General features: G+C 40.0%; 7 protein-coding genes across 7 annotated transcripts; 3 read left to right on the forward strand and 4 right to left on the reverse strand.

The window, feature by feature from the left end:
• Positions 1-11,516: 11,516 nt before the first annotated feature.
• PG994_010039 (uncharacterized protein) lies at positions 11,517-13,091 on the reverse strand (the record flags this gene model as incomplete). The annotated part of the gene is made up of 5 exons (XM_066861448.1): positions 11,517-11,996; positions 12,020-12,182; positions 12,266-12,353; positions 12,440-12,492; positions 12,640-13,091. The coding sequence occupies 5 exons, from the start codon at positions 13,089-13,091 to the stop codon at positions 11,517-11,519; spliced, it is 1,236 nt and encodes a 411-aa protein (XP_066710558.1).
• Positions 13,092-13,567: 476 nt separating this feature from the next.
• PG994_010040 (GDP-mannose 4-6-dehydratase) lies at positions 13,568-14,925 on the reverse strand (the record flags this gene model as incomplete). Its single annotated transcript, XM_066861449.1, has 5 exons — positions 13,568-13,867; positions 13,922-14,151; positions 14,198-14,411; positions 14,466-14,812; positions 14,874-14,925. 5 exons carry the CDS (start codon positions 14,923-14,925, stop codon positions 13,568-13,570), a joined length of 1,143 nt encoding a protein of 380 aa, XP_066710559.1.
• Positions 14,926-15,493: 568 nt separating this feature from the next.
• PG994_010041 (uncharacterized protein) lies at positions 15,494-17,074 on the forward strand (the record flags this gene model as incomplete). Its single annotated transcript, XM_066861450.1, has 4 exons — positions 15,494-15,539; positions 15,665-16,177; positions 16,434-16,649; positions 17,007-17,074. The coding sequence occupies 4 exons, from the start codon at positions 15,494-15,496 to the stop codon at positions 17,072-17,074; spliced, it is 843 nt and encodes a 280-aa protein (XP_066710560.1).
• Positions 17,075-17,245: 171 nt separating this feature from the next.
• On the reverse strand, positions 17,246-17,983 carry PG994_010042 (uncharacterized protein; the record flags this gene model as incomplete). Its single annotated transcript, XM_066861451.1, has 1 exon — positions 17,246-17,983. The coding sequence occupies one exon, from the start codon at positions 17,981-17,983 to the stop codon at positions 17,246-17,248; it is 738 nt and encodes a 245-aa protein (XP_066710561.1).
• Positions 17,984-18,038: 55 nt separating this feature from the next.
• Positions 18,039-18,631, forward strand: PG994_010043 (uncharacterized protein; the record flags this gene model as incomplete). The annotated part of the gene is made up of 2 exons (XM_066861452.1): positions 18,039-18,067; positions 18,250-18,631. The coding sequence occupies 2 exons, from the start codon at positions 18,039-18,041 to the stop codon at positions 18,629-18,631; spliced, it is 411 nt and encodes a 136-aa protein (XP_066710562.1).
• Positions 18,632-19,012: 381 nt separating this feature from the next.
• PG994_010044 (uncharacterized protein) lies at positions 19,013-19,801 on the forward strand (the record flags this gene model as incomplete). The annotated part of the gene is made up of 2 exons (XM_066861453.1): positions 19,013-19,217; positions 19,407-19,801. The coding sequence occupies 2 exons, from the start codon at positions 19,013-19,015 to the stop codon at positions 19,799-19,801; spliced, it is 600 nt and encodes a 199-aa protein (XP_066710563.1).
• A 1,760-nt stretch (positions 19,802-21,561) lies between these two features.
• On the reverse strand, positions 21,562-24,331 carry PG994_010045 (Arrestin domain-containing protein; the record flags this gene model as incomplete). Its single annotated transcript, XM_066861454.1, is given in 3 exon segments — positions 21,562-22,329; positions 22,390-24,093; positions 24,104-24,331. The coding sequence occupies 3 exon segments, from the start codon at positions 24,329-24,331 to the stop codon at positions 21,562-21,564; spliced, it is 2,700 nt and encodes an 899-aa protein (XP_066710564.1).
• Between the last annotated feature and the right edge of the window lie 508 nt (positions 24,332-24,839).

The raw sequence follows: 24,839 nt of genomic DNA on the forward strand, positions 1-24,839 counted from the left end.
TCCGCCATCCATACCACTCGACCACCGTTAAAGAAAAAGCCAGTTGATTGGGATTATGTACCTACCCTCTCCTCCCTACCTACCTTAGAGCGGTGGGGTGGGGGGGGGGTTTGAAGTTTGTTAAGGGATGGAATCGTAGTATTTAATCCGTTTTGGCGCGAATATTATAACTTGCTCATGTTTGAATAGGAAATTAAGTTGCCGTTTAAGACGGAATGGGCTGGAAAGCCGTTTTTAACTCTTAATATTAACTTTAATCTAAGTTCGACTTTAAGTTAAATTCGATTTCTAGTATTAAGCCACTTTAGTTATATAAATTAACTATATGATAGATTTTAGGCTAAATTAGACTTTTAATTAAGGGATCTAAGGATTTAAAGAAAAAAAACATCGCATTTATTATTTAAACCTCTTTTTTATATATAATAGATATTATATATAAGGCTTAAATAATAAATCTTTTAATACGATTTTATAAATATTATAATTATAGAATTAAGTCTTATATTTTTATAATTAATATACCTTATAATTTAATTAATTACACGGTTTAATTAATTATTTTCTCGTAATTTTTAATAAATAAGTTTAATTTTTTTTAATTATTTTATTATAATTAATAATTAAAAAGAAAGCGATATATAATTAACGTTTTAAACGTTTTAAAATAGTTTTAAATTAAGTTTTTAATTTATAATATAAGTTTATAATATTTTTATATAACTTTATATCTTTAATATCGCGGCGGTATTTTATAATAAAATATATAATTATTAATATAAAAACTTATTATTCTTAAAAAAAAATTCGATATATAATCGAACTAAATTCGCGATCGTTTCTTCTTTAAATAAATAATATTAAAGATATAGCGAATTAATTACTCTTTTAATATAACGCGAAACGTATTAATATTAATTAAGCCTCTAGCTTTATATAATAATAATTAAACCTTTAAACGCGTTTTAATTAAAGAATTAATTATTAAAGAGTTTTTTATAAAGATTTTAATACGTATTACGCGTAGTTTATTTTCGTATAAAATATAATTAATAAATATAAGATTTAAAAAAAGAATATTTATAATTTTAATGAGACTAGCTTTTTTATAAGTTAAATCTCGTTTAAAATAATCGTTATAACCTTTAATTAATACGAGAAGCTTAAAGTAGTTTAATAAAAGAACTAAGAATAAGTTATAATTATTTAAAGCGTTAAATTATATAGTTACGTTATTATTATAACCCGACCTAATTATGCGGCTAAAACCTCACCTACCGGAACGGAATTACTATACCCTAACCAGGCTACGACGTTATAATTATTAACCGTATTATTAATTATATTAATATAAACTCTCTTATATTATAAAAGCGTGTAAATATAATTACGAGGGTATCCTAAATAGCGAAAGAATAGACCCGACCTGGGAAAACAGTTAAGAAAGAGCTACGGAACGAAGAGCGATTAGATTACCGCTCTGGTAAGTAAATTAGGAGCGACGGATTACGACGCCCCTAAGTGAGCCACTAAAATAGATCACCGTGATCTAAAGGAGGGATCATTATGAGCTAATAACGGGATTATTATAAGCTAATAATAAAATTATTATAAGCTAAATAATTTAATAAATTAATAAAGAAAGAGATTAAATATATAACGATAGATATCCTTTATATATTTTATATAAATACTTTTTATTTTAATAATTAATTTAAATATTAATCTTAACTTATTAATAAAATAAATAACTTTAATAAAACTATTATAAATACCCCTAAGTTTATATATCTTAATTACTTTTATTTTTATAAGTTATTACCTATTATATTAATAAAAGCGACTTTTATTATATATTCGAATACTTTTTTATATTATTAATATAAACCTTAATATATCTTACTAAGTTTTTTTTAAAATTTAAATAGCGTTCGTTACATTTTAATTACTCTTATTCTTACGAGTTATTACTTAAACCTTTAAATAATAGTATTATAAGAACTATATTTATACCTGGCCTTAATAATACCGTCCGATAAGGAAAGACTTTTATCGCCACTTTTAGCACCTCTTAACGGGACCCTGTTATAAATATCGATAGTAATGATAGCGATAACGAGCCTATACGATAAGTATTAGTTAAGCGAATTAAGGAATTTAAATAAGAGAGCGTTAACTATTAGTATTATTACGCTAAGCTTAAAAAGGAGCGTAACGAGCTCCTAGTTAAGGGTATTTTAGAATAGACACTTTATAATATTAATAAGCTATGCGAAAAAGTATATTTTTTTTATATAACTATTAATATTATTTAAACCCTTATTATATTAAAAAAAGGTATAAGAATTAATATATTAATACTTTTTAATAAAATAAGCGGAAACTTTTAAAACTTCTTTATTTAAATTAAGGCCTATTAACGGTTTTATAAAAAGATGTTCTAAGATTTTACTTAGTAGGTTATCTACGCTGCCTCGTTTTTTAAAAATAAAATACTCGTTTAGTTCGAACCTTATTTAGACGAACTTGTAAAAAACGATTAGTAAATTAAGTTATACCGTATAAAGGTATAGCGTATTTTCGAAAGTTATAATAGTTTCGAACAAGCTTTTAAGTTATTCTTTTAAAACCCCGACAAAAAGCGATAGGCGGAGAGGGAATTTAAAACCTTTAAGTAAAAAAGATTAGCCGTTTTTTATATAGCCGAGTTCCGGCGTATTATAACTTGATTAAATTGTACCGAAATTATAAAGATTATAATATATTATTAAGAATTAAAAGATAATATTAAGGACGAACTTAGCCGGCTTGACGCCTTCGATAACTTTTTTTTATATATAGAATTTATTATTAAAATCGATACCTGTATATATAAACGACGCCGCGAAAAATAAGGCGGACCTTAGCGATAAACTAGTTAAACTTAAATTAATATAGGGTAATTATAATAATATAATTATATATCGCTTAGGAATATTACGGCGTATAGTTATTATAATAAACTTATAAACTTTAATATTATTAGATATAATAAGTAAGGTAAGAAGTTATATAATATTTATTATAATTATTAAAAATTAGGATATTATGTTCGAAAATATTAAGTATTAAAAAAGGATTTTTAACGAGTTTTAAAAAAATAATACGTTAATATTATTAAAATAAAGGATATTTTTATAATAACTATTAAAAATAGTAACGCTATTATTAAATATAGTAACTTATCTTGGATAGCCTGTTATAATAATAGGTGCACTTTTTATTTAACGAATAAAAAAGGTACCGGATGATTTTTTAAAGCTCCGGGAGGTAAGGAAGACTATAGCCGAAGCGCCGCGATAACGCGAAAGGAGTAACCCCTTCTTTATAACGAAGATAGTGATTCGATAAATAATATTATAAATTAATTAGAGTAATTAATAAATTATGAACGTTTAGTAAGTATATTAATAAACGAGTTAGTAAACGAGATTATTAAATTTAGAGACTTTAGGACCGACGGATGGTTAGCTGTCCTTAGTATTCCTTATTTCGATTCGAAATATTTACGTTAAATACTTATTATAGCCGGTTTTAATTAAAAAATTTATAATAATTACGTAATAGGGAATAATTTATAAATCTTTTTTATATATAAAGGATATTTTATATTTTTATAGATCTTATATATATATAACGTTTATATAAAATACTTCGCGGAGAAACTTGAGTATAAATAGTTTCCTCGAAAGATCGGTAAGCGACCTATTATATAACTATACCCGAATTATATTATTAAAAAAATTTAAACGTTAATTTTAAACGGACGACGCGCGTATTTATTAATATAAAAAGATTTACGGTAATTATAATAATATTATTTAAAAGGACGAGATTAAAAGGAATATTTTAAGAATTAATACCTCGAATACGCCTAGGAAAAATCGCGAGCTTATAGACGTTTAAAAGAAAGCGCTTAATATTTTTAAAATATATAAGTATATACCTGATAAGAGAACCTCTTTAATATATTAAAAAATTTATAAAACGTTTATAAATTATTACGAATTTAATAAATTTTCGAATTATTAAAAAAACCTAAACTTTAAGTATTAAGGATAGTATTTTATACGGGGAAAAATATAAAAACACTTTTATCGGTATATTGAAAAGCGCCTTATAAAGAACGGAGAGAACGATAATAACGATATAAGGATTAATCGTAGAATATTGTTAATAACCTATAGACGTAGCGCCCGGGAAATGGACGCCGCCTATTATAAAAGGATGATAATAGGCGGATTAAAATAGGTTCCTATGTTAGATAACGGATGATCGAGTTATTTATAAGTATATTATATTAATATTAGGCGTAAAAAGAGCTTATATTAGAGCGTTACTCGATAGCGGAGTGTAAGGAAATTATATTTCATTATAAATCGTTAATTACTTTAAATTCGAATAATAAGAGAAAAACGCTTTATATCGATTTAAGATTATCGATAAAGGATTTATAACGTATAACGATAGAGAAGTATAGAAGGAAGTCGCGAACTTTTTAATTAATATCGGAAGACGTTATAAACGAATTATGTATAATATTACGAACGTTATAGGATACGATATAATTTTAGGGATATTTTAGTTATGGGTAAATAATTTTAGAATTAATTAAAAAATAGGTTAATTTTAATAAGATATATTAAAAAGAGGTTTAATTAATAAATAGCGGTTTAAGAAGTAACCTTTTAATAAACCTAAAGTTTTTAAAATATATATTATTATTAAAGAGCTTAAGCTGAACGTTATAACGATTATATTAAAAGAGTATCAGTAATTCGAAGTATTTTTAATAGAAAATTAAAAATAGGCTTACCGCTTTATATACGGTAAAATTATAAGATACGTTTTAAGAATAGAAAAGAATTTTTATTTATATTTATATATAAACTTAATCAGGAATATAAATAAGCTTTAAAAGAGTATATTACGGAAAACTTTAAGAAAGGAGTTATATAACTATTTATATTATTAACAGGCTTTTTTATCCTTTTTATCTTTAAAAAGAGCAAGGACGGGAAACTTAAATAGCGTATATATATCGATTATTAAAAGTTTAATGAAATTATTATTAAGAACTAATACTTTTTACTTTTAATCGGCGATTTATAAAATAAATTACTATATGTTAAAATCTTTATAATATTTAACCTTTTTAACGTATATAATTTAATCTAAATTAAAAAAAGAAAAAAATAGAAGACCGCGTTCCGAATTAAGTACGGCTATTTCGAATATTAAGCTATATTATTTAATTTAATTAACGTATTAATTAACTTTTAATTTATAATTAACTATATTTTATAAAAATACCTCGATAAGTTCGTTATAGTATACCTCGATAATATCTTTATTTATTCTAAGAATAACGAATAGTATCGAAAATATGTAAAACTAATACTTTAAAAGCTATAAAATATTAACTTATTAATTAATTTAAAAAAAAGCGAATTCTATTAATGATCCGTTATTTTTATAAAATATATAATATCTTTAGGCGAAATTTGAATAAAACCTTTAAAAATTTTAATAGTTAAAAAATAGCTTACGCTTATAAGCGTTATAAAAATTAAATCTTTCTTAAAATTAATTAATTATTACCGGATTTTTATCCCCGGATTTAACAGGATAACGATATTTTTAATAGATTTAATAAAGAAAGATAAACTATTTTAATAAATAAAGAAAGAAAATAAGGCCTTTTATGATATTAAGGAACGAATTCTTAACGAATTAATATTTCGCGTAATAAACCCGTTTAAACCTTTTAAAATTAAAATCGACGTATCGAATTATGCGATTAGAGGACAACTTAATTAATAAAACGATAACGGGAAAATATACCTGGTTATATTCTTTTTAAAAAAGTTTAACGAATTAGAGCTTAATTATTGAATTTATAATAAAGAGCTAATAATTATTATTAAAGCTTATAAAGAATAAAGATATTATTTTAACGGAATAATAAAGCTAATTAAGGTTTATATTAATTATAAAAACTTTATAACGTTTATTATTACGAAGGAATTAAATAAATAATAAATATAATGGTTTAAATTCCTATTAAAATTTAACCTTATTATTATCTACCGGAGAAATAACGAGAACGGTCGCGTCAACGTATTAAGCCAACGACCGGACTATTAGGAGGAAGTCCCGCTCGAGACGCGAACCATCCTTACTTACGACCAGGACGGCAACCTTATACCGTTAAAATAATTAAACGTTATAAACTATATCTAATATAATAACGATTAGGTTACTAAGTTTTAATAACTTAATTAAACTTTTAACCCCGCGAACTATTTTAAGGATTACTTTAAAAACCGCGACGGTCTCGCTTTTTATTAAAATAAGATTTATATCCTTAAATAGTACCGCGAAGACTTTATTTAAAAATTTTACGAGTATTTTATATATAAATATTAAGAAATATTTAAAACTTAGAAAAAGATTATTAAATAATTCGATTATAAAAACTTTAAACTAATCGTGACTAAAATAATCGGTAAATATAACTTTTATAATAAAATAAAAGCTATTCGATACCGGCCGTACGAAGAGCTATAACCGATCCTATTATTAAATAAAATATAGAAAGTTATTGCACTTAATTTTATTATTAAGCTGCCCTTATTAAAAAAAACTTTTAATTAAGGTTAATTATAATAATATCTTAATAATTATAAATAAACTTATAAAGTATACTTATTTTTTACCGTATAAAAAATTTAGTAATATTAATAATTTAATATATATATTCTTCCGAATAATCGTTAATTAGTACGGATTACTCGAAATAATTATTTTTAATAAAGATAAATTATTTACCGTTAAATTCTAGAAATTATTTATAGTATAATTTAGAATTAAATATAAACTACTTACGGCTTACTACCTTTAAATAGATAAATAAACCGAGCGGATAAATTAGATTTTAAAATAGTATTTACGTTATTATGTTAATTATAAATAAAATAATTAGGTATAATTATTACTTATAATTTAATTCGTTTATAATAACGTAAATAATAAAGCTACGCGTATTTTACTATTCCGAGCAAATTACGAGTACGACCCGGAAGTTATTAGAAAACCTTTAAAAAGAGAGTTAGTACCGATCGTAACCATATAAGTCGAAAAATTAAAGGAACTCTAGATTATATTATAATAAAACCTTACCTTTTTTTAATAATAAATAAAAGGATACGCCGACCGGATAAAGTTAAGAGGATTAACTTTTAAAGAGGGAAAAAAAGTTTACTTCTTACGACGAAATATTAAAACTAAGCGACTAAGCGATAAATTAGACTTTAAAAAGATCAGATTATTTAAAATTATAGAAGTTATTTTAAAAACTAATTACTAATTATTATTACTTAAAAAAATATAAATACACCTTATATTTTATATTTTATTATTTAAACTAACGGCTAAAGAAACCTTAGTCGATATATAATTAAAAGTCGAAATAGATTAGTATAAGTACGAAATCGACGAAATTATCGATAAAAAAAAAGAAGGGCGAAGCTTTTAATACCTCGTCTAATAAAAAGGCTACCTATTAAAAGATAATACCTAAGAGCTTAGGAAATATTTAGCGAACGCCGCGGAGAAACTTTAGAAGTTTAAAAAAGAGCTTCCCCGCGGGGACCGACGGTCTAAGCTCGGGAAAACCTATTAAACTAAGAGACGATTAATTAACGTCCTTAAAAATATTTAAGGAACGTAGGTTATTAAAAACGAAGTTTTTTTAATTAATAATCGAAAAAGAAATATTATTTTCCTTATTTAGTTCTTATATTCTTTAACGAAACGCTTCCGAACGCTTTTTTATTACGACCTTCTTTATATAATAAAAACGGGCTAAACGACTTAAGGCGGTAAATAACTACGTTTATAAAAAGAATAAAGTCTTTTCCGTATTTAATTCTTCCGCCTCCAGCTTTTTCTATTAAGTAGCTAGCTTTATTAGGGCCGACGTAATAAAGGTATTATTATAGGAGCGATTAACCTAAATATATTCCGAATAACGAAACGATTTCTCGTTTATATAATAAGCCAGGTTCTAGTGAAAATAACGAGTATAAAGTATACTAATGAAATTACCCGTGGATTCCATGTTAGCGATAAAAGCTAAACGCGCGATAATTTTTTTAAACCGAGATTTTTCGATACGACTAATTATAATAAATAGATATTATAATAAAAAATAATAAGGAAAGGAAACTTATTATAATTTAATAATACGAATAATTAAGATATTTATAAAATTAATATTTTAAAGATAAAGCGGTTAAAAGAGGGAGGATAGTATTATAACCCGACTTAATTATACGGTTAAAACCCTACCCGCCGAAACGGAACTACTATACCTTAACTAGGCTATAACGTTATAATTACCGACCGTATTATTAATTATATTAATATAAACTTTTTTATATTATAAAAACGTATAAATATAATTACAAAAGTATTCTAAATAGCGAAAAAATAGACTTAACCCGGAAAAGTAATTAAGAAGGAGTTATAGAACAAGGAGTAATTAAATTACCGCTTTAATAAGTAAGTTAGGAGCGATAGATCACGACGCCCTTAAATAAGCTACTAAAATAAATCACCGTGATTTAAAGGAGGGATTACTATGAGTTAATAACGAGATTACCGTGAGCTAATAACGAGATTATTATGAGCTAAGTAATTTAATAAATTAATAAGGGAGGAGATTAAATATATAACGACGGATATCCCTTATATATTTTATATAAATACTTTTTACTTTAATAATTAATTTAAATATTAATTTTAATTTATTAATAAAGTAAATAATTTTAATAAAACTATTATAAATATTTTTAAACTTACGTACTTTAATTACTTTTATTTTTATAAGTTATTACTTATTATATCGATAAAAGCGACTTTTATCGCACGTTCGGATACTTTTTCGTATTATTAATATAAACCTTAGTACGTCTTACTAGGTTTCTTTTAAAACCTAGATAGCGTTCGTTATAATTATTTCTTTATATATTATATTTATTAAAAAAATATACCTCTTTTTTTAATATAAAAATAACTTATAATTAAAGGATTAAGTAATTATAATTATTAAAAACGATTAAATTATAAACGAAAAAAGCGAGGATTAAATTTAATACTTTAATAAATATATAAGATCTTATATAAAAAATATCTATTATTTATTAGTTTTTTAAAATTATAAAAGTTATTATTTAATAATTTTTAAGTTTTATTATAAAAAAAACTCGATTATTATATTTTATATATTTTCTTATTTATTATATAAGTTTTAACCTTTTAATATTAACTATTTTTATATATTAAAAAAGTTATATAAAAAAGAAATCGAGCGTTTTATATAAGCGTATATTATTTATATCTTAAAAGAGGACTTTTTATTAACGTTTTTAAAGCGTTCTAAGCTATTTTTATTATTTTAAATATTTAAAGAGGTTTTTAAAGAGTAAAACTTATATTATATAATTTAAAATATATTATTTTATAATTAAATATAAAGCTATATACGCCGACGCCTTTAGTTTTTTTTTTAAGTTATTTATATTTTAAAAATTAAAGACTTTAAATAACTTAATTAAAGCTTAATTTAAAACCGAGTATATTAAAAATCGAATTATATAATATTAAAATAACTTTTTAATATTAATTTTAACTAAGCTTAATTAAATTATAAAAAATATAATATAAGTTATATACCGCTTTATTTTATTAAAAAAGAAAGTAATTATATTATAAAAAATAAATAAAATATTTAATTAATATTATTATATAAAAAATAGGTATAAAATAAAGAATTATTTTATATATAAGTTAAAAAAGATTTTTAGTTTTAAAAAAATATTAATAAATAATTATAATATAAATTATATTAAAAGAGTAATTATATAAAAATATTTAAAACGTACTTATAATATTATAAAATTTATAAAAAGCTTAAATATAATACTTATATTTATTAAAATAATATAAAAATATTTAAAGATAAAGATTTCGATTAATTTTAAAATATTAAATATATTATAGCGGAATTAACTTATAATTTATTAAATAAAGTTTTTAAAGGTGGTTATTTAAACTATATAATTAATTAGACCGTGAGGTACGTTACGCTATTACGGATTACTATTACGAGCACGCATGTGTTATAACCCGACCTAATTATACAGTTAAGACCCTACTCGTTAAAACGGAACTATTATACCTTAACTAAGCTATAACGTTATAACTACCGACTATATTATTAATTATATTAATATAAACTCCTTTATATTATAAAAATATATAAACATAATTACGAAGATATTCTAAATAACGAAAAAATAGACCCGACCTGGGAAAACAGCCAGGAAAGAGCCGTAAAACAAGGAGCGACTAGACCACCGCCCTAGTAAGTAAGCTAAAAGCGACGGATCACGACGCCCCTAAATAAGCCACTAAAATGGATCACCGTGATCTAAAGGATGGATCGCCGTGAGCCAATAACGGGATCACCGTAAACTAGCGGACGATCTAACGGATTAATAAAGGAGGAGATTAAATATATAACGATAAATATTCCCTATATATTTTATATAAATACTCTTTATTTTAATAATTAATTTAAATATTAATTTTAACTTATTAATAAAATAAATAACTTTAATAAAACTATTATAAATACCCCTAAACCTACGTACCTTAGTTACCTTTATTCCTATAAGCTATTGCCTATTATATCGATAGAAGCGACTTCTATCGCACGTTTAGATACTCTCTCGTATTATTAATATAAACCCCAGTACGTCTTACTAGGTTTCTTTTGGAACCTAGATAGCGTTCGTTACAGCATGCGAGAAAGTGCTCTTGTCCTACTTTAAGTAAGTACGTTGTGCGCCTTCTAGTTGTTGAACCGGTAGGTCGGTTAGTGAGATAACCTGACTGGAAGTCGGATTTCTAAGCTGAAAGTGGTGTTGTGAGCTGAAAGTGATTAGGTGGTGAATTCGGCCTGAAGTCCGATTTCAAGCCTCGAATCCGATTTGGTAGCTAAAGCGGTGACTGCGCCACGAGTCCGTTGTGGCTGGTGTTCAGAGCGAATTAGGTTCGACTTGTAAGGATCTTGGGGGATTGAGTAGAAAGCTTCTTGAACGTATATAAGGGACAGTGTTCAGTTGGGAAAACGTACTCCACTGACCAAGACCGTCACATAACAGTTTTAATCGGCCAACACTGCCCTGTGACGGACTTGAAAACCCCCCCTGACGCCCTAAGGTACTTATGCATACACATTTGGTACACCTTAAAGAGTTTCCCTGACCACTTCCTCTTCACCCGACCGCCTAACCTCCCAAGTGATTTGTCTTCCTCCACTTTCCTAGCCTCCCGCCTTTTCAAATCGCTTGTTGTTTGTTGTATGGTAAATCCACATTTTGCATGCACGTACTGTCTGCCTGTCCGTCTCAGTAGCCCTCCTTCCTGCTGACCTGGTTCACGAGCTTCTTGCCCTCGCTGAAGCGCTGCAGGTTCAGCTCGAGCACGTCGGCGATGCGGTGGCCGAGGCTGTTGGACATGGCGCTGATGTGCGGCGTGAGGATGAGGTTCTTCGCGGACCACAGCGGGTGGCCCTCGGGCAGGGGCTCCGGGTCCGTCACGTCGACGGCGGCGCCGCGGATCCAGCCCTGTTCGAGGGCCTTGATGAGGGCCGTCGTGTCGACGATGGGGCCACGGGCGATGTTGGTCACGAACGGTTTCACCACCACTTGCTCATTGTCTTTCTTGTCCTTTTGAGGGGAAAGCAGTTTGAGCCGCGCCTCCGAGATCAGCCCCCGCGTGCTGTCCGTCAGCGGCACCGCGATCACCAGCCAGTCCAGCCCGGATCCCAGGAACTCGTCGATGCTCGCGTCGTCGGTGCCCGAGTACCATGCGGACGGGAACTCTCCCTCGGGGTCGCCCGTCCCCGGACGATGTAACCCCGGTCGCGCCGCGACTCGGGCGTCGGGCGCGGGTGGTTGGTGTAGGCCACCACGTCCATGGCCAGGGCCTTGGCGATGCGGGCCACCTGCCGGCCGATGCTGCCGTAGCCCAGGATGCCTCTGTATCGCGTGTGCGCGTGGCTGACTGTTAGCCTCCCGAAGGGAAGAAAGAAAGTGAAGGGGGGGAAGGGGGGGAGGGACGGAGGGAGAGAAAAAAAAGACTCTGGAATACCAACACTCGCTGCTTGACTCCGTCTTGCATGCCTTCGTTGGGCCATCCCTGTTGCCACTTTCCCTCGCGCTGTTGTTTGAGAAAATGCGGCACTGCAAGAATCAATTAGATATCGTGCAGCCTATGGCTCCAAAAGGGGAGAAGGTGGTAGATGGATGCTGCTATTAGCAAGACATACGTTGATGGTTCATGGCGAGGAATGTGCCAATGACCCACTCGGCGATCTGCGGTCTATCCAAGCAGTGTCAGTCACTTTAGCCCATCACGAGCATATATCACTCTTCGGCGTCCAAGTCCGTCCGGCCCGGTTCCGCCGGTCAGACTGTTGAGTGGCAAAAGCCAATGTAGAAAGTACAAAAAAGCAAACAAACAACTCACCCGTGAACCCCATTCGTAGTACACACCGCCACGTCCGTCTCCCTGAAAATGGGCGTCTGGTTAATCGGGTCGGCCCCCGCGCTCTGCAGCTGGATAAACTCGAGCTTCGGCGCACTGTCAGGCGTCGGAAACACGGCGCCGCTCAGCAGCATCGTCGTGTTGGCCCAGTCGAGGTCCTCCGGGAACGTGCGGTCCCGCCACGTGTCCTGGTCGTACACGACGATCTGCAGGCCCGGGTGCGCCCCCTCGACGCGCCGTCGCCACGCCGAGCCCGGCTGCAGCTCGGGGAAGCGCGCGACGTCGGTGAGGACGAGCAGCTGGTGGCCGTCGAGGCGTTTGTTGGTCCCGCTGCTGCTGTCGCCGCCTTGGCTGTTCTGCGCTGCTTCGGCGGCGGTGTTTCCGCTGCCGGCTTCTCCGCCGGAGGAAGATGCGAGGATGTCTCGGATATACATCGTAGAAGTGTGTATGTGCAGTTTATATATATGTGGGTGTTGTTCGCTGGTAAGACTGGGGACAAAATACAGCCAATTCAGAATGCCGCCACACCTTTACGGCCCCTCAGCAAACGGTAGGTGAATGTGCAGTAGTAGGAAGTTGCTAAAGTGCTTGACTCGAGTAAAGATGAGATGAAAGTTCACTCGCTCCTATTTGCATGCAGTCCCGTCGCTTCCAGGTTTGTTACAGGAATCGTGGGGTAGTAGACGCGGCCCCATCCTATCGGGGGTCATGACTAATAATAGAGCCAAGTCGCTATCGGGCCATTCGGGAACCAACCGGCCCCCACCGGAACGAATGGTGTCATCGGCAGCCCCAGATGGCGACAGACAGATTGAGGCTCCAGGTTTCAACGGTAATGTCACAATAACGAGTAACATCTTCGTTGTATGTACTCTACAGCAATAGCTACACAAGCCCGCGTTTCAAGGATCTACCGGCCGGTGCACACTGGAGCTGCTAGTATTAACAGATGGCTTTTAGTGTTAGGACCATGGCTTAGCATGTTCAGATCCGACTGCACCATCTCCCTGACCAATTCATGTAACTTTGTTTCTGCTACCCATCCGAGTCTGGCTTTAGCCTTGCCTGCAGAGCCCTGGAGATACTGTACATCAAGGGGCCGTCGAAACGTTTCACTGACCTTGACTCGGATGATGCCAGTCTCTTTGTCGGTGCCTATCTCGTCATTCCCGGTACCACGCCACCTAGTGCTTTGTTCAGCTCCGTACGCCTTTATGTCCGCATAGCGTGTATTAGGATGGACTCACTCAATGGATACGCCTACCACCCCAAAGGCGGCCTCCACGACGTCGCGGACCGAATGCGACTCGCCGCTTGCCAGTATCATGTCAACGGGCTCGGGCAGTTGCAGTAAAGCATGCATGCCGCAGACGAGATCGCGAGCATGGCTCCAGTCTCTCCGAGCATCCAGGTTACCCAAGACTATGGATTGCTTGAAGCCCAGAGCAATTGCTGCCACGCCCCAGGTGATCTTCCGGCTGACAAAATCCGGTCCTACAATATCTGGTCAGCCGCTGCGTTGCCTGAAGGCAGCGCTCACGCGCTTCCACCCCTATCGAGTACTCACGCCTTATAGGCGACTCGTGATTGAAGCTGATGGCGCTTGCTGCAAAGATGCCGTAATCTTCGCGCGCGTTCGATACCAGCCAGTATGCCGCCTCTTTGGCTACGGCATAAGGAGACATCGGCCGGAAAGGCGTCAGCTCAGTTTGCGGACTCTCCGCCACACGGCAGAAGATTTCTGAGCTACAAGCCTGCTATATTGTCAAAAAGCCTGGCTCCAGAGGTGCTGTGGGGGAAATACTAACATTCAGTAGCTTGATCTCCTTGTCCGAGCGAAGGTCGACCAGAATATTCAGTACGTTCAGTGTTCCCATTGCTACTACGCTAACCGTGTACTCGGTAAGGGCGAGGGAGGTGGGCACATGGCTCTGGGCGGCGAGGTGGTAAACTTCATCAGGCCGAATGCCGGCGATAGTGCGACGCAGTTGGGTTTGATCCAGTACATCGCCGTGGTGTGCTATGACACGGCAGTCAATGTTGCTCGATTTCTGGTTGTGGTACGTTCTTGATGATGGCCGCACAAGCCCATGGACAACATAGTTCTTGTCAAGTAGTAGTTGAGACAAGTAGAATCCGTCTTGACCCGTAATCCCTGGTGAGTTGGTACGTTATGAAGTGTAATCAAAAGACGAACAAAACTCAAAAGGGCGTACCTGTGATGAATGCAGACTTTCGCCCATGTGTTTCGCGGGGACTCATCGTCATGCCGGCTTTGGCTAGTTAGTGATACGCTGGAGGACACACTGGATGGTTGATCGGGCGATTAGCCAAGGTTCACTGAGTATTCCTGCGACTGCGGCTCTATCAAATACAAAACTAAAAGCGGCTCAAAAGGCTGCGGAAGAAGAATTAGCTCGGTCCCGACGTCGATTGTGCTCTGTTTTTCTGATTGGACTATTCTCATGCAAGCCTTGAAACTACCAACATGGGTAGGATTAGGAGTTTGCTATATAATTAGTCCCTATCAGCTGTGGCGACTTTCACCAGGGGTCCCAGCCGTCCCAGCCTTGTCTGCTCTTCTGCTTCCGGAAGTCGACTTTAAGGCTTTATCCAAATGCTATCTATTAATCTGGTAGTTATTCCCCCATAAACAGACTTTCTAATGATCTCTAGACCCGTGGACTCCCCGGAGAAATGGGTTACCCCTGTGCGACTGATGAGAACGATCCACGATCTCCAGAAGACACACGAACACAATTATGGAGGCAATGGTGGCCGCGGCGGGCCTCAGAAGATACCGGTTGCCATGAGAGCAAGAAAATAAAGGAGGAAGATGACAGAAAACCTTGGGACTACTGGCTCTTCGATCCAGATAAGCGGTTCGACAAGCCGTAGTTATCGTGGAAGATGAAGTGGCCCTCCACTTACAGTGACGTTGATGACGTTGAACCGTGTATTCCATTCCATTTTGAACTCTTTCACTGATAATTCCATGGTCTCGCAGATAACCCATCAGAGTCTCCGCGTCCGGTGTTGAATGAGGGTTTCATTCGCGAACAGCAAGCTCGAGACAGTGACCGATCCTTCCTTCGTCATAAGGCCTGCAATCTTGCTCCAGAACCAAATAGAACGACAGCATACCTGCAATACTTTGAGGGCAATCCGCAACATACTGGAGAAAAACCTTACGTCTCGAAGGTCCCTCCGCCACTAGGGCAACAGCAGATCAACTTCGGTGGTCGCTATGACATGGTCATGCTCACCGATGTTCGAGGCCTCGAGTCACAATTCTCGCTTGACAGGACCGGGTTCGAATTCGTGCATCATACGCCTCAAGAGTCGCTTTCAGAGCTCAAGTCAAACCCTGATAAAGGCATAGAAGAGTACATCGAGGGAATGTCTGAATGGTTGAAGGCATATCTTGGGTCTGACGAAGTCTTTGTCTTCGATTATGCACTACGTCGGGATGCTGGGAAAGGGGCTCCCTGGATCGGTGTTGCCCGACGAGTGCACTGTGGTAGGTAGCCGCGTGGGCTTTCCAGCTCTCCCCTAACAGCAGTCTGCTAATGATAACCCAGATCAATCTCCCCGGTCTGCACGTGGTCGAATTCGCCTTCATATGGGAGACCGCGCAGAAACCCTGTTCAATAGCCGCTGCCGTTTGATCAAGTAAGTGAAGTCAAATGATCTCTTCTCTTCCTCTTTTCTCAATCGGGAAGAACAAGTCACAAAGATCGAAGCTGATTTTTTCGTAAGTATCTGGAGACCTCTAGTGGATGTTGTCCAATCCTCTCCGTTGGCCATGTGCCCATATCAACTCGTGTCGCCGGAGGACCTGGTTCCTGTCGACATTTTCTATCCGCATTATGATGAAGAGGCCATGGAAGTACGCCCTTCCGAAAAACACCAGTGGTTTTATCGATCATCAGCAACCCCAGAAGACATCGTTCTCCTGAAAGCCTACGACTCAGATCACCAGGTAGCATGCTGTGAGTTGATCGTCGCAATGTCAACACAGCCCATAGACTGAGCATTTACTAAAATCTGTTTCACAGTTGCACCTCACTCAAGTTTTAGTCACCCGATGTCTAACAGCGAATCAGTGCGGGCCAGTATTGAGCTTCGGTGCATCGTGTTAGGGGGGGATTCCACGACGAAGGCACATTTGTAGGAGCTCGATGCTTTAGCAGGGTGTAATGGGAAGAATGACCCTGCTATTATACTTATGCTACACAGACGGCTTGAATGACGTATCTTGATCTTCCCGATTGATGTGTTATCCTCGTTTTGTTCTCTCGCCATGTTAGGCTGGATTCTACTGTGCATCCGTTACTACCTTTGGAAAGCCAAGAATACTGCAGATGCTTGCAGAGACCCAGAGTATCCCAAGATTCACGCTCAGCCTGATCTCTGAGCCAAACGATGCCGATCATCCCTGCTGCATTTGCACCTGTACCGCCTCGTCGTGCATGGCGTCGGGGAATGAGACATAACCACTCGCCCGTGAGAATCAAATCGTAGGCAGTCGCACGTGCCGAGTTTGTCTGGGCGTCTCGCATGGCTTTCAGAAGCCGCATGTAACGCTCTAGTATTTGTTGAGGCTCACATCCAGGGGGCACAAGCGGAGCACGTAGTGCTGATGCGGTACATTACGAATATTGGACTCAACATCTGACCATTTTTCGGTAAGCGAGGACAAGGCTCTGGATCCTGAGGCACACATACCTTGCTCTGATACAGCCGCACCAGGGAAAAGAGGGAATGGATACGGTGACGCAAATACCTGCATGTGCTTGTGGCCCTGTGACGAGCCGGCATCCAGGCCACAATTGTAGATCGCCATTTGAGGGGCCGTATGGCCCAAGCGAGCCATGGCCGAGTGCATTGCAGCAAAGTCCGAAATATCCAGATCGTCCGTTTGTGGCGCAAAGTCCCGCGTGTGAAGTATGAAGGCTGGCCTATAAATGCAATGCATGCTGAGTTGGAGGATGTGACTGTCTCCAATTGGTGCCACGACAAAGTCAGGATCGGGGTTGAGAAATGGCCCCCCTTCGGCCCTGGCGCTCTGGGGTGTCGCTTGCCAATATGGGCTTTTTGGTGAGCACGGTACTGGTTCGAAACTCGAACTAGACAGACCAGCCGTTGATAAGTGTTCTCTTACACGGAGTGATGAATTGACAAAAATGCCAACCACCTTGAACCCCTGGTCCTCAACCACCTCGCCCGTAGTGGGCTCGTAGAACAATCGTCCCTGTACTAGCAGATTGTCGAACATGTCCAAAGCCCTCGGACCGATGTCCTGCCGTGGAATAAGCGACGCCATAGTGGGCTGCTGATGTCCAGATGGGCAACTTGTATAGTTCGGAAGATCGATAAGTATGGCGCACTTTCAAGCTGGTTATAACATGTATCACTGGCGGCGCTAAACTGTCGACACGAACGTCCCAGGCGTAGCCACCGTGAACACCACACTCCTCGAGTCTCGCAGCCAGGTAAGCCGAAACTGCACACCCATGTGCTACATAGATCCATCATCATCATCTAAATCCATCTTACTAACTCACAACCTCTCCTTCCCCACTCATCCAGGACCCCCCGAGGCCCCCTCTGCAACATCCCCGACTACACCCGAGCCCGGCAGCAGTGGGTCGCCGACGCCATCCAGGATCTGCGGGGCCGCAAGGACGACGAGGGCAACCCGGCCCAGTGCACGGCGGGCGCCGGGCCGGCCCACTGCGACATCGCGGCCTGCCAGCACCACGCCGCCATCTGGTTCTGCAACGACAACACGTCGCCCAGCAGTACCAGCTGCAACACCATCGCCGACTACGCCCAGGTCATCTACGACAAGTGCTCGTACAAGTGGCACAAGGGCAAGCACTGGACGCAGGGCCAGCTGTTCGACGCCGGGTCCGGGCCGGGCGGCAGCGGGGGCTGGGGCAATGTCGTCGTTGGATATCACAAGTGCTGATTTCGTTATGGAAGTAGAAAGTTACACACTCTAGAGCATGTGTAATTTGGAACGTATGCATAAAAGGGTAGAGGAGAGGAGGGGATGGCGGGCATGAGAACAACGGCGTTTTGCTTACACCGATTGGAGTTAAGGCAGGGAATGTCATAAAGGCAAAGCCCTTCACCATGAGCATAACAGAGTAACTGCACTTTCGTCCAGCTACGTAGTATATTGTGTTCAAAAATCAGTCCCAGAAGTTCTTTATGAAAACATTTCCCTCGACTCCTCCGACATGAATCCGTCATCAATCTGAGCCCAGGTCCCCCATTCATTATCGTTGACCGTAGTCTTGCGCGAAGACCGCTTCATTCCATTCTTGAATTCCCGCAATCGCCCGTCATGAATAAAAGGCTCAGCTCAGGGAGTCGTCAATCCCGCTCCGGGTGGGGCTCGAACCGTCAACCTGTGCCTACGAAAACCCCCGTGCCCGGGTCACGGTTGTCCGGGAGGGGGCGCACCCCTTCACCCGGACGGGGTTTCATCCTCCCCTTCGAACTTACTACCACTCGGCCAGCGCGGACAGGCCAGCCTATTGACCAAGCGAGTAAGTTTCCCGGTTTGGTGAAAAAAAACCAGCTGTTATTAGGCCTTATAACCTGCAGCTCACTTGTACCCCTCCCCCTTTTCGTCCCCATGGATATGTGAACTTCGTCACGTGTAGCATTTGGGGGTGGAATCGAAGTTGCTAGTAGATGATGAGCTTAGGCATGCTCTTCAGACATATTACGTGTAGAGTTTCGTTATCTCGTTGCGTTCCACCTCGATCGTTCCCCATCTGTGTTTCTCTTTAGCATCATATTTTCACAAATTCATCCGGTCATTTTGACGTACCTTCACCTCCGAGGAGCGATTCGCGACCATCTGGAAGAGACCCAACTTGAACTCCAGGATATCCTCTACCCTGCTGTTGACTTCATGGAGGGTAGCGACCGTGACGCGGAACCCCTTTTCAAGATCTCTGACAAGTCCGACCCCGGTGACTTGGAACGCAGAGCATGGGCTCCGCTTTGGGTAATATCTAACTGGGACAATCAATATAACAGCGAGCCTCTTGTTGTCATCGTCTCCGAACGCAAAGGCATGCAAGTGTTGGCCGGACAGCGTTGTGCCCCCTGCCCGCGTAACTAACCGGTGAAGCTTCTCAAAGAAAGGTCCGCAACCCCCCTTTCCGGCGTCAACCACGAGAGGCACACCTACCTGACTGACGGCACTGCCCATGTGAAGATTTGGGTTCGGCTTTGAAGGAGTGAAGCAATGGAGAGCGGTCCAACGACGCTTCAAGCTGCTGCCTCGTCGTGTTCTCGAGAGAGTCTTGGAAGTTTCCTCGTACGTTGCTCACGGGGCAGCTTCTGATTGGATAACCTATTTGAAGAAGAAAACGGTGCAGAGCAGGGAATGAGCGATCGATTGATAGGAACCATGTCGGCTATACTGAAGGAAGTCTCGCAAAAGTGCCTATTCGTAATTTCTGCTCGTGAGTCTCATCACACGAAACATCGATTTACCGGAATTCCAAGGCGATCCTTCCTCACGATGAGTACTTATAACCGCTTACTGACTCTAGCTGGCTCAGAATGCCTACAGCCTCTTCCTCCTCAAGAAAGCTCGATGGTTTCTACGGGCCAGGTGTTGGAGAGGAATACCACCAAAGAGTACGTCAGCAGAAGACCTGGCGAATTGCCCAATCAGCATTGAAATGGGTCAACATAGCCAATCAGCATAAGAGGGTTCGTTCACCCCTGGAGAGCTATGTATGGGATGCATTGGCTATTAATCACTGGTTGAACGAACGACCCATCCATTCTCAAGTGAGACAGGCAATTCATCCAATCATCGACAGCTGGGAAGCCATGGTATAAGTTCCGAAAGGTGATGGATAAAAGACCCAGGACAATAGGAGACGTGAACATTGCCGAATATGTGTCTTCTGTGTAAAGAGAGTTGGAAACGTGTTTATGCCAGTTACCAATACCTCCTCCCATTCACCACTTCATGTTACTTTTTTTGCCTACCCCAATTATGTAATGATCCAGATTCTCTTCATGTCTCAACAAAATAGGAAGTAAGTTCAAGGGAAAGACAGACCCCTTATCAGGCTGTCAGGGGGTTACGTGGAAACAAGTTGAGAAGAAGAGTTTAAAGTGACGGGAAAGTCAATTACCTACCAGCAAGAACCCCTAATCTAAACTGAAGAGGGGGGAAGAAAAGCTCCGATGACTCAGATTTAAAGAAACTGAACACAAACCACCCCCGCAATGTCTCGGAAACACTCAAGTGTTGGTAGACCGTGAAACGTGTGGATATACTCAAGTGGTGTCTCAGGCACGTTCACACACATCGCCAAGAAGACGTACAAACAAGATGGTAGGTGGATGAATATACAATGTTAGGCTAATGAGGCTCTGATGGTATAATAAGTAGGTATTGTTCGAAAACGAATCCGCCTTGCCATGATAATGATGATAACCAGAAATAGCATGCATTCTCATCTCGTGCCTTCAAATTCGACCAATTATGCTTGCGAGAGAGAGATGTGCAGCGACAAAAGAAAATTGATGAACCCGCCCTCCCATCTATTGATCCAGCTGCCAATGTCCGCGTCCCCCCTTTCCCTTGTCTACAATGCATGCATAGGTATCTTTCCGACCCCCTGAAATCCATGTTGCGCCGGTGTTTCTTGCAAACAAACATCCAAAGACATGCAGCACATTTACTTCATCAAAAGGTATCTTTTCCACAGTAAGAAACAGGTGAACCCCCATAACTCCGATTAATGCCCAATCAAAAATTCGCAGATTTTGCTCTTCTCCCAGGTCGTCGTCCTGCGCGTGTTTCAAAGCATATTGAAAGGTTTGAAATTGCCCCGGTAATAAAGGGGGTGAGGGGGCTTAGGCTCGTCGTTGCGTCAAGGCGCCGGCCATGGTCAGTGTCGGCAAGACGGGTCGCTGAATTTCCACACTACGGCTCGGGATCGACCGTCCGCCGGGTGTGCGCGGGTTCGCCACGTTGACCCGCCCGTTCCGGCCGGTGATGCGGCTGGGGTGGCCGAAGTCTTCGTCGCCGCTGTCGCTGTCGCCATCGTCATAATCGGCAAGCCGAGCAAAGTAGTCGGCCAAACCGTCCACACTAGGGGTGCCGACGACGGCATCGTACTGCGGGGGCAGATCAGCCAATGGCGGTGGAGCTTCGTCCTCCTCAAAGGCTGGCGGGTTGAACGAGGGGTAGCGCATCAGATGGATTGGCCGGGACACCGCTGGTGGTTGTTGTTGTTGTTGTTGCTGTTGTTGAGTAGCGCCCTGTTGACGTTGTACTGCTTGTGTACCGCCTGCTTGAGCTTGTGATCCGAGGTGTGCAACAGGTGGTGGTGCGAGGGGTGATGGTTCGACACTCATGGGAGTGGGCTCGACTGAGGGGATGGTGCCAGTGCTCGATGCTGGAGACGGGTTCGTCGCAATAATGTTAGCGTCGTGGCATCCGCAAGTCGCCTGCTGGTGGTACATGGGTTGCTCCGCGCCAGAGTACTCGGGCAAGCTAGTGTTAGCCTGTGTCGCACGACAGTTGAGCACAGTAAACGGCGAGTCAATGCTGATTTCGAAGTGTCGTCTGCGCTTGCCAGATGGGTCTTCAGGGTCAAGTCGCGAGATTCGCATGACGATCTAGTAAATACAGTTAGTCTCGAATGAATCGAAAAGGGGTAGTTCCGCGTCTTGGCTTACCTTAATCCAATGATAGACATTGACGTTCTTCCAGCTGCAGTCAGGATTCAGGCGGACAGTCTTGTCCTTTGCCATTTGGTCGCACGTCGGGATCTGCACGTTCATCTCGATTTCGGTTGATCCCCAATACGACTCTAGGCCTAGATCTAAATCGCCAAGCAGGTTGTCGGACGGATCGGGCAACGGGTGTGGCGCAGTGTGACTCCTCGATGCCTCCAGACTCCTTCGCCGGGCGGCTGCAACACGTGCTTCGTGTCTCTCGTCGGGCGAAAGCTCGCCACCGCTCAAAATGTTGATCTCCGAGTTTTCGAACTGCTTATCCATGGGTTTTCCGGCAGACTTCTCCAGTAAGAGAATCTTCCTGCCAGGGTCCTTTCGGGTGACACGGCGGTCATTGGTCCAGTATTCAATCGATTCCGTGACAAACACCTTAAGTTTGTGCACCTGGACCTTCGCGAGGGGCGTCAGCTTGAAAGCGATTGGAATTTTTGTTCCATATAGGAATGATTTCCCCGAAATCATGATGTCGTAGTGTAATTGATCCTCCCATTGCCTGCTGATCGAGATCGGTTCCGTCATCTCGAGTGAAAGCTGGTCGGGGACTCTGACGATGCTAACTTCTTTGCTCCCGTGCAGGTTTGGCTTAAACGCGCCGGCTCTCTCGACAACGGTTTCCAACGCCCATTTTACGGAGCCAAACTGCAGCTTCGTCGTTTCTAACTGGTGGTGGTCGATGGGCAACTCGAACGAGTATTCGTAAGTTCCAGGATAGAAGACCTTGTAGCCCTTCGGCACGGCATTGACGCTAGGGGACTCGCCCTTTCCGAAACTGCGCGATTGGACCGATTGTAAAGATAGTCGCTTATACTCTCTCGCCGTGAGGTTAGCCCGGGATTGGTTCTTCAAGTTCAAGGAGAGCTGAGACTGCGCCGCGAGATTTGAGCTACTGGCCGTGCTGCTGCCACGGATGCTATAATTGCACTGGTTGCCATACGGCGTCTCCCAGGTCTCATGCATCGCATGGAAAAATGTAAGCACCTGTGTCCGCAGAGACTCCTCCTCGTATTGCTCGACCTTCATGGGCGGGATACCCTCGGGCCACTCAGTTCTTGCTTTTCCAACAAGCTTCAAGGTGACCGACTTCAGCTTCACGTTCTTCGAGACGTCAAGCCGAAGCTTGCCCCTCAAAAGCGCAGTCGAGTTTGCTGTCTCGTGGCGTGGGTGACCGTCGTGCTCGAATCCCGTCAAGAATACATTCGGCTCGGCAAGGACGATCGAACATGATACACCACTTCCCGAAGCAACTGGCTTAGGCACCTCGGTCACCGAACTCATGATGTTCTTGGCAGAGCGCATAGACATGATGCTACTGCGATGCGAGTTTTGTATCGCTGTATTCAGCAGAGGACCCCGTCGATTGTCCACCATGGTCGAAGGCATACCCGATGCCCCAATTGCCGGAACGGAAACCATTGACATGGGCCTTGTTGAGACCTCCGGCGTTGTCCTGAGTGTCCGGTTGCAGCTAGACGTGCTAGACCGCGGGGTTTCACTGCAAGTTGATGCGACGTCTGTGGCAACGTACTGGGAGAAGTGCTCCTTGATCGGCGCAAATACCCTCTCGAATGCGGCTCTCTTGGAGGATTTGGATTTGAATTTGGGGCTCTTCGTCTGTCGATCAGCTCGAGCCTGCTCCTTATCAACCTTAACAGACCGTTTGGGTTTCGGGGTAGTTGACAGGCCTCAACTCGGGAGGAATATAGCCAGAAGGATACGAGACGATATGGATCGATTGAGGTCGTCGTGTCCGTGGCCGTATGGGAGGCACTGGCAAACTGGGTGGGCGGTTTGACAAGTGATGCCGCGGTCTGTAGTAGACGTTACCCGTCAACGGATGGGAAAAGTGGTCTGGCCGCAGGTAGTGATCTTCCGATTCTGTCATTGTGGCGGTTTGTTAGGACGTGTCGCAAGCACCAACATCATCTTCAAGAACCCAGGCCGGGGAAGGGGGAAGACTAGGGCAATATCTAGTACAGGAGTGGGAGCGGTAGTATAGGTGAATATAGGATAAGAGTGGGTAACAAGGAGTTGTCTCGGGATGACTTTAGGCACGAGTCGCTGGGTAACGCGAGACGACGCGACCAAAAATAAGCTACCTCAGCTCATCATGCGGCAATGCCGAGATTTAGGTGAATGTAACGAATGCGTTGGCCAAACTTGGGCGGTGAAAGCATCACAGGCATGTAGGGATCATTGTGGTAGGTTAGGCCAGGAGGTGTGTAAAGCATGTACTGTTTGTATGTGGAGGGAATGCAAAACAGGGAAGCAGCATATGGGCATGGTAGCAGCCGGATGGGCATCTGGGTATCTATAACCCCCCGAGACAAAGGGAAATGGGACACCTACATACAGTTCAGTGAATCATAAAAAAAGTCATTATGGTACGAAAG

Source organism: Apiospora phragmitis (genome assembly GCF_038363925.1).
Source record: "Apiospora phragmitis strain CBS 135458 chromosome Unknown utg000010l:1.0-9815664.0:1.0-9183399.0, whole genome shotgun sequence".
Classification (NCBI taxonomy): domain Eukaryota; kingdom Fungi; phylum Ascomycota; class Sordariomycetes; order Amphisphaeriales; family Apiosporaceae; genus Apiospora; species Apiospora phragmitis.